Genomic DNA, 13,110 nt, shown 5'->3' with positions numbered 1-13,110 from the left:
GGATTGAACGAGCGGCAATCTCGTTCAGCTCACAGTGCTAAACTGCTTACATTGACAAACTAATATTGAAAGATAACGGCTAGCTATATTATTTAAATTGGGACGACACCTTAGTATTTTCTCAAACGGGCCAGTACTGTTCTGTGTTGCTTCAACGCTGTTCATTCGAATTTCAACTAATTAGCATAGCCAGAGTGCCGCAGGGTCGCGACCCAGTTGCAGTCGCTTCTCTAGTAACTAGTCATCCTCGCGACCTCTCTATTCGCACTTTTATTCCATCTTTCAAATGCACACGTTCCTTCGTTTCTGAGGACTAAAAGCAGCCGAGCTGGTGCCTTCGCTACTGCTAGACTCCCCCACTGGCACTGGATGCATCACGTTGCCTATTCCAAAGCTCCACTCGAGAACCTGGCTCTTGAAGCTTGAAGTCTCACTACTGAATCTCGACAGCCTTTTTGACTGTTCTGGCAGGAAAACATGTCTTTCACTGGACCCATTCCCCGCCCTGCGCGGGAGCGCCCCGCAGAGAGTCGCGATTCGCTCTTACGAGCCTCTATCTTGGAGAGTGCGCTGCAGCTTGGTGTAGGCAGCAATTGTACGGTCACAAAATGGATGTTCAGCCCTGTAGAAGAAGCCGACGAGGAAGGAGAGGTGAGTGTCGTGCTCCACCTTGCCTTAGACGTTTTTGCTGAACACCATGAAGAGCGCTGTATCTCCGAGTTTGACGTACGCCTCAACAGCGACGTCTGATGACTCTTTTCAATTTAGCGCGCCCGCAGGGCGACCCTCGCCTGGTGCTGGGATACTGATAGTCCCTGGTTCGTCGGCTCAGCATGTAAACACAACGGGACCGTTCCCCACAACCTCGACGGAGGTACAGCAACGGATCATGTTTGACCTTAGTAGATCCCCCGAACCCCGTACCGTGACGCCGATTCCTCCGAGTCCTCCCAAGGCCAACAAACTACGTAAGCTGCGCCTACCAGGAAATGGAAACGAGAGTGATGGTGGGTATCTCAGCGATGGAGGTAGAGCCAAGGGAGAAAAGGAGAAGGAGAAGAAAAAAAGGGCCAAGAAAGAGAAGGGCGACGGAAATATGACCGAGTACGAGAGTGACGGGGGCTATTTTTCTGAGTCGGCGCGAAAGGCGCGGAAGAAGAGCAGACAGGAAAAGAAGGCAAGAGATAAAGATGCCGAGTCCCCGACAACGGACTACGAAACGGATGGCGGTGGACGATCAAAGCAACAGCGGTCGCGCAAAGGCTCGGTTATGTCTTCGATGGCGGATGACTCTGACGGTGGGTACTTGTCGGAGTCTTCGACTAAGAAGAAAGGATTTTTCCGGCTGAACGCTCGGGGTAGGAAGAAACGAGATGGGGAAGACTCACAGGGCTCGCCTATTCCACCCATGCCTGCCCTTCCGTTGACACTCCCCATCGCAGAGAAATTCCTGCGGAGCTCCACACCGACCACTATCAGCTCCTCCATACGTTCTGAGACGCCTCTTTCCATTCATCCTTCTAACATTGAACGGGAGAGCATGATTTCAATGACCTCTACTGAGCGAGACGAGCGTGCGGGCTCAATTGTCTCACGCGAGGGGCTCACGAAAGCGTTCCGCGATGTACACTCTGTTCACCGCCCGAGCATCGACGCTTTGGCTACCTTTCGCAACCTGGCGCCTGCTCCCAATTCGCCTAGTCCACTCAAGGAAAGCTCGACAAATACAGCGATACATCCTTACGCACAGTCATCGAACGACGTCCCATCGTCTTCTACACAGGCGTCAGAAGCGCCGAAAAGGTCGCTTACGAAGTCCAGAGATGCGCGTCCAAATATTTCCTCGCCGAACACGACAATGCTCGCACCAAAGCACGTTCCTGCGCCGCTTGTCCTGAACTCGTCATCGTCTATTCGCTCGTACGTCGCTCAACAATACCCGCACACACCAGACAGCGGCTATGTTCTGGTGACCCCGCAGCCCGGGTCCGAGCAAGGTTTCGGCTCTGCTACTCTCTCTGTTCCGCCTCGAAGTCCTGCGCGACCTGAGTCAGACCTTCTTGGACTCCCGCAGGGAATATCGAGACCATCATCATCGGCACCACCTAGTCCGACTACTCTTCGTCCCCATGTCCTAGCATACTATAGCATCCCTCCTCCCACGCCTCCTCCTCAAGGTCCTTTGCCTGAGGTCCCCGTATCTGCAAGTAGCTCTCGTCCTAGCCTGTCTGTGAACATCTCTCCAAGGTCCTTGCGTCCAGATTCTGCTGATGGTGTGAATATACGTCCTGTGCCTTTCATCTCTCGGATACCCGCCTCCCCTGCAGGTCCTCCGCCCACACGCGGACTCCCTCCACCTCCGCCTATTCTTGCCGCGACACGCCCTGCACGATCTTCGTCAGAGTCGGACCTCACAGCAAATGCTCCCACTGTCAGCGCTAGTGAGTCTACTATGCCCACGGCAGCTGAATCGACTGCGAAGTTACAACGAGATCGAGTGTCGCCCTTTCCCATATCGCCCGTCGTCCCCAAAGAACAATCTCCTGGTCTCATTCGCAAACTTTCAAATCTAGTCATATCCAGCCCGAATACTACCACCAGCCCGAAATTGAACAGAACAGGAAATTATCCTGCTTCCAAGCCCTCATCTAGCGATGGGTACGGTTCTCGCAGCGGTTGGTATGACCCCGATCGACTCGACTCACAGTGGCAGCCGCGTTCTGCCTCTGCACTAGACCGCCCTCATTATGACATGGTCAGTAGCTTGTCGGTGCGACGAAAAGTCTCGTTTGAGGACGAATTGCCAGGTGAAGAGAGGTCCGTATTAGATATGGGGGATGACGATGACGATGACGTTGACCAGTCGACACAACCGAGTTTGGAGGACGCGTCATTTCAATACGGCGAGGGTGCTGATTGTAGTCGAATGGAGTATCAGAGCGCAGACGCGGACCTAGAGGACGATGATAGGTCGCACTATGAGGATTCGCGACCGCCGACCATGTACAGCTGTGATGGCGGTGATGCATCGAGCGTGTGGAGCCATCCGGATTCGCGCAGGAGCTTCTTCGACGAGGATAAGAGTGCGAATGCGCGCGCACGTTTTGTCCGCCAAGTGGAAGCAGTATATGGGGAATACAAGATCCCGCCTGTGCCTCCCCTCCAAGTCGCAAAGTCGCCAAAGAATCTTTCTGGCTGAGCTATGTTCTCTATTTTTGGGGTCTTCCGATGGACAGCCTGGACAGGCCGGTCCCTGCCCTGTTCCCTTGCGGCTGCGCAGGTAAAGTTGCCTATATTGTTTATATCGTTGTCGCTCCTTTTCGCCTACCGCGTTTCTTGAGCCATCCTTGTCTTGATGTATCGTTGGGCTTTTGGTATTACGTTGCAGTATACCTTCACTGTCGTGTTTTTGGACCGCTTTTTGGAGGCTTTTTAACATCATACCTCTACTGAGTAGATATATACTAGCCGCTGTGTCGGTTATTTACTGATGCCAGTGTATGTTTAGATGGGCAAATTTTAGTGCACGCGTTGTTAATCATATGGATGACTGTCGCCATATGATCTATCTTTTTCTTTCGTGGTGGATGACCGAAACAGGTATATCATCAAGTTGTACTGGAGGCTAATTGACACGCTTGATTCTCTGTCGAGTGGTAGTATGAATAGCGGGTATGGCAACCTCTTTCTACAGGAGACAATAGTAGAATAGCGGCGAAATTGCGCGAGAAAGTCATACATTCAACGGCGAGGCCTATCTCTCGGCCTGTTTCTCAGTGAGTGTCTTACTTAGAAGTTTTTGTTCTTTCATCTATGTCTGAAATTGTGCTACATGATATAGCTACACAGACAATATCATATCAATAGGAAACCCAAAATTCTATCGATCATGTTAATCTAATCAGTGCATAGCAATGACAATATAGTCTCAAGCCTGACTCAACAAGTTGGTGCAGATCCAGACATCGATGTCTGAGCCTCTGGCCCCGAAGGCTATCGTCGCGGCCTTAAATCTTCCGCTATCAGTTTCATGGCCATTTTAGTGCCTCTAACAGTGCAACAGTTGGAGTTCCTGACAGTGATACTTCTCAGCGTCCCGCTCCCCTCATATGGGACGCGAGCTCGGAGAGAATGCACTGCGGCTAGGAACGCCATGGTATAAATACTTCCACATGGCTGCTGCTTGTACACCATATCAGCCATGTCTGCCCCTACGAGCGAAGGCTACATCCCATTCTCCGTTCCTGCCGCAGGAAAACCCTGCCAGACATATTACAAGATTTATGGCGACCTTAAATCTGGTGTCACTCCCGTAATCACTCTACATGGCGGGCCGGGGGCACCCCACCACTATATGACGCCCTTCGTCGACCTCGTATCAGGATATGGTATCCCTGTCGTTTTCTACGATCAGATCGGTTGCGGTGGGTCAACACGACTTCCGGAGAAGATGGGTGCTACCGAGTTCTGGACCGTCGGTCTATTTGAGGACGAGTTTCGCAACTTGATCAGCCATTTGGGTATAGAGGAGTACGACATTTTGGGGCATTCATGGGGTGCGATGCTGGCTATGGCGATGGCAATCAAGCAGATTAAGGGGCTCAGACGCATGGTTCTGATGTCTGGTGCCGCGTCGATGAGTCTTTGGGATAAAGCGACCAGGATGCTGGTGAAGACATTGCCGCAAGAAGCTCAAGTCAGTCTAATATGAATATATTAGGGCCGACACTCACGATTGAATTCTCAGGACGCCCTCACGATAAATGAAGAAAACGGGACCTACGACACACCGGAATATAAGAAGGCCACTGGAGAGTTCATGCAGAGGTTCGTATGCAGGATGGAAACGTGGCCGGAAGAGCTTGTACTAGCATTTAAACTACTTGAGGAGGAGCCTGCGGCATACTTCACCATGTGCGTGTTTCCCTTGATATACAAAATGCGCGCTGAAATGCACCTCTGAATAGGCAAGGTCCCTCGGAGTTCACCCTCACCGGGAATTTCAAGACCTTCGAACTCGTCTCAGAGCTGCACAAGATCAAGATACCAACTCTACTCTTAAACGGTGCTTACGATGAGGCACAGGACATGGTGTTGGAACCTGCGTTCAGGGAGATACCAAAGGTGAAGTGGTTCACGTTCGCGAAGAGCGCACATGTGGCACAATGGGAGGAAAGAGAGAAGTGCATGGAAATAGTGGGGGCATTTTTGTCGCAGTAGAAGGTTTCCGTAATGTAGCATTATCATCTAAGTTGAAGCCAACGGGTCTACATAGTAGAGTGTGTGCACAAACTAGGTAAGATAAATTTGGGTACGCATCGCTCAAGCACGATGCGCCAACGACGACCAACAGGGGCTCAATATTGTGGATGTTTCCCATTTAGTTGATTCAAGAAGACAAACCCGGCCCTGTAAGTTTGCAGCAAGTTTGTCGTGATAGTTCAAATTGAGCTCAGGTTTTTTTCGTTGGTAACTAATATGCCATGCCAGTGGCACCAGTCTGAGAACAAGCGCCAATGCAGTGGCTGGTTTCTACTACATGCTCGCGAGGCAGCCGAAGCTTCGACCTATTTTTTGGACGTGCCATCAATGTTAGACGAAAAAGAATTTCACCACCTTGTTGGCGGCCCCTTTACGGTCCTTGAATCTGATCCAGGTTAGTGCTGAATCAATTCATAGGTTACTCTTAAACTCGCGATCGCCAACTTGAATAGGCGTCTTCACGACTCTAATTCGCAAACTTGGTATTCGTGGTCTTGAAGTAACAGAAATATACGACATCGAGCCTTGGGCTGTAGACCATCTGAGCCCTCATGGTCTGATCTTTTGCTACTTATGCACGGACGAAAAGAACGGCACGAAACGCTACGACAACATTGACGACCCTGATGCGGAGCGTGTGTGGTTCGCGAACCAGCTCAGTAATGATGCGTGTGCAACGCAAGCCATCCTTAATGTCCTTTTGAATTGTCCGGGCATAGAGCTAGGTGATGAGCTGCAGGACTTTCGTGTTGAAACAGAACACATGTCATCCGTGGTACGTCCCTTTGTGGAATCTCTGGTCCTCGATGGCAACTCGATGGCCTAGGTTGCGAAATGAGCATCTTAAGTAACACTTTGCGCAGATGAAGGGCCTAGCCATATCTGGATCCCATTTTATACGAAAAGCACACAACTCTTTAGCACGGTATGTTATCGCGACGCAGTATCAGGGAAATGCTAACCAGCTGGTCTACGGAGACCCGCTGACATACGAGGCTCTATTCAATCTATCGCTGCAGCAACGTTAGAATCCAACAAAACGAAAAATGCTCCACCGGCAAAGAAGCAACGAACAGCTACCTCTTCTGCGACGCACAAAAAAAAGGCAGCAGAGAGCACCGAGAATCAGCAGGATATGTACCACTTTATTGGGTATGTGCCAGCACACAATAAGGTCTGGGAGCTGGACGGGTTGCGCCGATCTGCTCTCGAAGTGGGCGAACTCGCCCCTCCCGATGATGCCTCTGATGGCAGAGCGGGTTGGATAGACGTTGTGCGTCCAGCTCTACGAATGCGGATGCAGAGATCACTCGAAGAGGATGGTAATAGCGCCGGCCACATCCAATTCAATTTGCTGGCCATTGTGAACGATCGCTATCAGGTAGTCAGCGATGAATTGGAGATGCTGAAGCGAGAACGCAATGCGCTTGAGAGACGACTTGCAGAAGTCTACGAAGAAGGTTGGACGGAGAAGGTACGCCATGCGGAGACCCGTTCCCTCATCGCGATGTACCGAACAAACAGTGTAGGTAGACCAGACGCTACTCGCCAGCGCTTCTGAGACCTTTGTGACTTCCGTTCGACCGTCGCCAGAGGGTAAAATCTTCGGCCAGGACTTTGGGTCCAGAAAGATGGAAAAAGAAATATCCATACTGGACATGCCAGCTCGCAAGCTGCCAGAAGCATGGGAGGCTTGTATTCGTGCGGCGCTTTCCGCTAAACTTGCTGTTGAGGAGGAGATCGCGAAGTCGGCGAACGCACATGTGAGCTCAAGTTTGAATCGTCTCCTGTGTGGGATAAGATGTAACACTTTCCCTCTCGCCATTTCACCTCGCAATCTCACCTCGATCTCGTGGAGCCTTCGCTGACAGGCACTCTGTAGACGGAAGAAATCAAACGCACATTCGATTATGAGCCTTTCATTGTGCAATTTATCACATGCTTGCATAATGAAGGTCTCCTGGACAGTGCACTACACAAAGCAACGACAGCTGAAGAAATGAATGAGAAGCCCACGATGCGAGCCAAATCGAAAGCAAAGGGAAGAGGAAGAGCCTGAATTCAAATACCGCTTGTGAAGATGCGCTTGAGTTGAGTCCATGCTTTGGCGCGGTACCCAGATGTATCCAGAATGTTCTGTAGCGTTCTTCTCTATGTCTAAAACTGAAAACGTTGGACAAGCTCCGAATACGTGTTTTATATGAACATGAATGAAGCGTTTCGAACTTCAGTAATTTGGTGGCACCAGCTGGCGCTAGCACCACGACGGTTCTAGTGCCGCCTGCGGCCTGGGTGTTGCCCTGTTGTCTTCCTCCTCGAGTCGACGGCTGCGTTCTTGGCGATATGACTGGACTCAGACGGTATATTCATCCCTCTCAGAAGGAGCTGATTATTTGAACACTGTTAAGTCATATGCCAAACAATGAAATTGCCCGTGCTACTGGTATCAATGAGCAGAAATGAACTGTACAGAATTTCGTCATTATTTTCGCCGCTGCTATGGGCCTCGATGAGCGCGACCCGATAAGGCTGAGCGACCCACCACCTACAGCATCAAGCCACCATCAGCTGAGGGGCCACCATGCTCTATTGTTTTTTCTAGGAGCAGTACGATTGCTGTAACGCAGAACTGGTGCAACGATCGTATGGATTGGCATCCAGTAGCCTGAAAATTCGAAGGTCGTGTAGATGAGGTGAGAATGATGTAGTAGCTTTCACTAGAATGCTAGTTTCGATGTAAGATAGCTGCTATGTATGTAAGTTACTTGAAGAACAGTGTGTTTCAACGTAAATGGTTACCCGGTAGAGTGACTGGCGCTACCATTCATTTGCGCATGCTGTGTACATACACTGCAACTTTTTTCAGTATATGGGCTCTTTATGGCGCAAATCTTAGCGGAATGCCACGGGGCTTTCACCAGTCGATGCACAATGTTTGAAAGTATATAGTTGAATTTTGTAGACTCGGTATGTCAAGAATTAAGCAATACCGAGAGCAAAATAAAATCGCAACAATTGTGCAACTTTTCTCTAAAGCGTGTCACGTCAACCGTCACGATGCCGCGCATGCCGTTTTCTTTGTCGAAGTACGCCACCACTACTATGAGTTGCACGCGCTGTATATTCGACCCAGTGTTGATAAATTCCGTCTGGGCTCCTGCTCCTTCGCTCATAAAATCTCAATAAATCACAAAACTTCCGTATGGAACATTGGAAAAGGTCTGTCTATTCAGAATCGTGAAATTCGCAATGGAGACAGAGAGAACTCTTGCACAACGGCCGGTTGCACCTCATTCAGCCAATTCTAAGTCACGATCGGCACATCGCACAAGAACTAGCCAATAATTGATTGCATACTGTCCTCAGCACTTTATTGAAGCTGTATCAAGTATTCCTCCATATTCTCCGAGAGAGATTTGTGAGAAAAAACATCATCTATGCTGTCTACAATATTTGGCGTTACATAGTCAGGATGGATGGTGACAAAATTCGGACGCCGCGCGCGGCATCTCTCGGCACATGGTGGCTACGTAGTTCAGCGGTGGCGCTGCCTTAATCGAGTCACTTCTCAGCCTTTGTGCGTGTTTGGCTTGCAGGGCTGCCGAATGACGCCGATGTGACATATTATGACCCGAGATATAAACACTTGAACTTTTCGTACTCGTCTCACCGGAAGACATCCGCAGGATGTAAGACATGTAATGTTTTGCTGAGTAGCTGGAAAGATAGAGGAGATAAAGATGCACCTTCCCATGTAATTAGTATGTGCTCTTATGGAGTACTGATTTAAAAACAGGCCAAATACCGAAAACCGTGATAAAGCGCGTGCAACTCATAGTACCATCAGCTGAGTCAAAATTCGCGATGCCGATTGTGGCTGAATGTCGCGGATTTGTGTTGCCACCGTTCGACATGGGATTCAAGAGGCTTTCACTATGCAGATTGTTCCCAGAGAAATTAGATTAAGAATGCATATGTTCTTCACATAACCATGGTGAGTTGTTATGTCAAGAGTCGGACATGGCGATCACCCACCTGAGGCCCCCACTCTTGGTAGTCCTCAAAACACTATTGGGAGGCATTCGAATCACTCTCTCATTTTCATTCGTTAGAAAACCACATGATAGTGATAACACTCGTATCTTGTATCATATGTGATTTATTTAGAGGGAGAGGGGCAGCTGTAAGTTCAGTAATTGCATTACTGTTGCGATTGTATAACTGGTGCAATGATAGTAAGATAGGCCTCATTCATACCGTGGTCCTTGTGACGATCCGTGACAGGCACGTGAGGTAACACTGAGGGTGGTGTCTATCATTGTCATGTGCTGTTAGCCTGTTACCACTGCGAGCATATAAAATATGCCGCGAAGGGTACATATAACCTCTCTTCTGCTCCTACATTTTTAGGAGCCTTCTTTCGAAATAAATCGCCCACGTTTAGCAGAGATCGGCATATTTTACACCTTTTATGGGACATTTAAAAAAAATTGTCTTCTCTCCGCAGAGAACAGCGCGTGGTGTTGACTGCTTGCTTAGTCATCACATCAGCACACTTCATGCAGTTTTGTTTCTTCTTCTCCTCGCAGACTTCGAAAATAAAAAATCTAGCTCAAAAAGTTTGTGTGTATAATGGCAAAGAAAAAGGTGTTCGAGACAGATTTTTGATATCTGCTCTGACGACGGAGGAGAAGAGGATTTCAGTGCTTTCGTCCGCCAAAAAGAGTGTAAGTGTGACAGTAGAAGACCACGTGATGGACCACAGTGTGAATGAGGTTTATCTTAGGATTATCAGTCTTTCTAAATTCTGATGCGGAGATCGAATTCGACAAAATGGTACTGTTATCAGCAGATACCCTGCCGTACTTACTGTATCAACGAGCTGTAAACGTCTGCGGAACGGCATCCACTCTATCTTCCCACTCTCCAGCTCGGCACATGAGGCGCATGTCGAGGGTAATCCATCTGCCAGCAGCATGGCAATGTATCAGACCGTCGCCCACATACGTACTCAGTACTGCGTTCGACCTCGGCATATTCGCTTTCGGCTTGTCTATACCAGACGCCTGCGAAAACCTGTCAACGTTTAGCAGCTAAGCTGCGGGGTGGATGCTGTGACAACTCTAGTATAAGTACAGTCTGGCCTCGGTACTCAGGAGTCGCCGAAACCCGTCCACTTGCCAATTTACAGCCCTTCGAACTGGGGCAATGGCCATTGTATATCTTGCTCTAGGCTTAGTGTTGCTGGGGTTCGCACTGTGGAAGCTCTTTTGGATTCTGATAGACCCATTTGTGTCTACTCTGCGCGACCTGCCGGGCCCCCAGGGCTCAAGCTGGTTGTACGGGAACCTGAAGGAGATTTTCAATGCCGACAATTCGGTCTTGCATGAGGCGTGGGTGGAGAAGTACGGAAATACGATCAAGTACAAGGGATGGCTGAACGTAAGTGGCATTTCTCGCGTTTTTTGATATCCACATGCTAATACGCACTTAGAGGGACAGGCTGTTTACCATGGATACGAGGGCTTTGAATTATGTTCTAAGCCACTCGAATGAATATCACAAGCCGGATTTGGCCCGAATTAGCTTGGGCATGATTTTGGGCGAGGGTATTTTAGTCGTTGAAGGTCAGTCCTGCTCTTGCACGATTATATCTACGTATTCACGGGAACGGCATCGATCTGTGACAGGCGAACAGCATCGTCAGCAGGTAAGGCATATTACAAACGCATTATGTTTATCTTAACGCCCTTATACTTTTTATCAGAGGAGAATCATGGTGAGTCATTAAATCATTTAATAGTGAAGACTGGCCAATGACGCTCACGCGCACAGAATCCCGCTTTTGGACCTGCTCAGATTAGGGAACTAACTGAGATATTTGTAGACAAAGCTATCCTGGTGCGTCACTACTGGTGCTGTGTAGCAGATATAGTATTGAACCCAGATTGTAGCTTCGTGACTATTGGAGTGCTGAGCTCGGAAAACATGACTTGCCTTACCGAATCGATGTACTCAAGGGATTGAGCAAAATGACTTTGGATGTGATTGGTCTAGCCGGTATGACAAAATTCCTACCAATATAAGCCGCATTATTAAAGCTCGGCCCTGTAGGTTTCAATTACCATTTTGACTCGCTGAACACCGAAGGAAAGCCCAACGAGTTGAATTCCGCGTTTGACACAATGTTTCGATCTTTGGAAGGCTTCTCTTTGATACCCATGCTGAAAGCGTTCTTTCCACCGCTCCGTGTGATTGTACGGTTTTCCGTCAACTTCCACTCCTGTGTGCGTTCTAATGTCTCTTTCACAAGCCTGACAATCGAGAGCGCCAGATAGCCGCCGCCCAGAATGTGATGAAGCGGATTGGTATGCAGTTGATCGCAGAGAAGAAGGCGGAAGTACTGAGGAGTACCAAGTCTGGCGAGAAGAGTGAAGACGGCATGCACGATCGCGACTTGCTTACGCTACTTATAAAAGCGAACATGGCCACGGACCTGCCAGAAAGTCAGCAACTATCTGATCAGGACGTTTTAGCACGTACGTATTTTGCAACTTCTGGCGTTGCTCGGAACATTCAGATATTGATGTTCATTTTAGAGGTTCCAACGTATGCACATCGCAGTACTTGGTGGTCAGGACTAATGATGGTAACCCCCTAACAGTTTCCTGATCGCAGGACACGAAACGACGAGCAATGCCACTGCATGGTGCCTGTATGCCCTCACTCAAGCGCCAGAGGTGCAACAGAAGCTGCGTGAGGAGCTGTTGAGCGTACCGACTGAGAACCCCACTATGGACGAGCTGAATGCGTTGCCGTACTTGGATGCCGTAATACGCGAGACTATGCGCGTACACGCGCCAGTGCCGTCATCGATCCGAGTTGCTACAAAGGACGACGCGATCCCGCTGAACACTCCGTATATCGACAGGAAGGGGCAGACGCACCACGAGATTAGGTATGGATGGGATGTCGCGTAGTCAGCACGATGCAGGGTTCATGATACGCCACAGGGTCAGGAAAGGGGATCCGATCTTCATTCCAATTTTGGCTGTGAACAGGTCAAAGGCACTTTGGGGAGACGATTCCTTTGAGTTCAAGTAGGATGTCTGCCTCCTCTAAAATCTCTTCGTCCTTACCACCATATGACAGGCCAGAGAGATGGGAGCGCATTCCAGAGACAGCGCAAAGCATTCCAGGAGTATGGGCGAACATGCTGAGTTTCCTGGGCGGGCCACGCTCATGCATTGGCTATCGGTTCTCCATCGTCGAGTACGTGGATCCTCACCCTCCTCTCGCTGAGTTTACGTGCTGAATGAATGTGGAATTGAAGGATGAAAGCGCTCCTGTTCACCCTGGTGCGTGCTTTTGAGTTCAAGTTGGCCGTGCCCGCGGCGGACATGACCAAGCGATCGGCGGTTGTGCAGCGGCCCTTCGTACGAAGCGAGATGGAGAAGGGGAACCAGATGCCCCTCCTGATCACGCCGTACAAACGCGTCTGAATCATAGCGATTGTGGGCCGTAACTGGTGTATTGGAATCGTAGAATCTGTGTGTAATGCCAGGGACTGTAGAACCGGTATAGTTGGTTAGGACATGTACTGAATACTGAGATTATGGAACATGTCTTCTGCCAAACTAAGTTTCTCTCCAATCACAGGACGAATACTCCAACTTGTTCCCAATTCATAGAAGCTGTGTCAGGCGGTTGTTTGGTTGGTTCTATTCGCTTCCAAGTAGATGTGCACAGTGGGTCGTGACATCCCTAAAAAATCCAAGGAATACATAACAATATCATAAATGTCCCGAATGCCATTTGTGGACGCCTTATGCGAGCAATCTAGACTCT

General features: G+C 49.3%; 4 protein-coding genes across 4 annotated transcripts; all 4 read left to right on the top strand.

Annotated features, from left to right (window-relative positions):
• Positions 1–477: 477 nt before the first annotated feature.
• FIBRA_00478 (uncharacterized protein) lies at positions 478–3,199 on the top strand (the record flags this gene model as incomplete). Its single annotated transcript, XM_012322373.1, has 2 exons — positions 478–651; positions 704–3,199. The coding sequence occupies 2 exons, from the start codon at positions 478–480 to the stop codon at positions 3,197–3,199; spliced, it is 2,670 nt and encodes an 889-aa protein (XP_012177763.1).
• Positions 3,200–4,201: 1,002 nt separating this feature from the next.
• FIBRA_00477 (uncharacterized protein) lies at positions 4,202–5,220 on the top strand (the record flags this gene model as incomplete). Its single annotated transcript, XM_012322372.1, has 3 exons — positions 4,202–4,696; positions 4,748–4,914; positions 4,968–5,220. 3 exons carry the CDS (start codon positions 4,202–4,204, stop codon positions 5,218–5,220), a joined length of 915 nt encoding a protein of 304 aa, XP_012177762.1.
• Positions 5,221–5,589: 369 nt separating this feature from the next.
• Positions 5,590–7,321, top strand: FIBRA_00476 (uncharacterized protein; the record flags this gene model as incomplete). The annotated part of the gene is made up of 6 exons (XM_012322371.1): positions 5,590–5,656; positions 5,715–6,037; positions 6,126–6,187; positions 6,241–6,736; positions 6,792–7,025; positions 7,145–7,321. The coding sequence occupies 6 exons, from the start codon at positions 5,590–5,592 to the stop codon at positions 7,319–7,321; spliced, it is 1,359 nt and encodes a 452-aa protein (XP_012177761.1).
• A 3,149-nt stretch (positions 7,322–10,470) lies between these two features.
• Positions 10,471–12,764, top strand: FIBRA_00475 (uncharacterized protein; the record flags this gene model as incomplete). Its single annotated transcript, XM_012322370.1, has 13 exons — positions 10,471–10,704; positions 10,757–10,889; positions 10,953–10,972; positions 11,030–11,041; positions 11,098–11,163; positions 11,217–11,322; positions 11,377–11,519; positions 11,576–11,801; positions 11,862–11,871; positions 11,927–12,220; positions 12,276–12,362; positions 12,415–12,534; positions 12,596–12,764. 13 exons carry the CDS (start codon positions 10,471–10,473, stop codon positions 12,762–12,764), a joined length of 1,620 nt encoding a protein of 539 aa, XP_012177760.1.
• Positions 12,765–13,110: the final 346 nt, after the last annotated feature.

Source organism: Fibroporia radiculosa, assembly GCF_000313525.1.
Source record: "Fibroporia radiculosa TFFH 294 genomic supercontigs, scaffold212, whole genome shotgun sequence".
NCBI lineage: Eukaryota > Fungi > Basidiomycota > Agaricomycetes > Polyporales > Fibroporiaceae > Fibroporia > Fibroporia radiculosa.
This window is presented reverse-complemented; position numbering and strand designations above follow the sequence as displayed.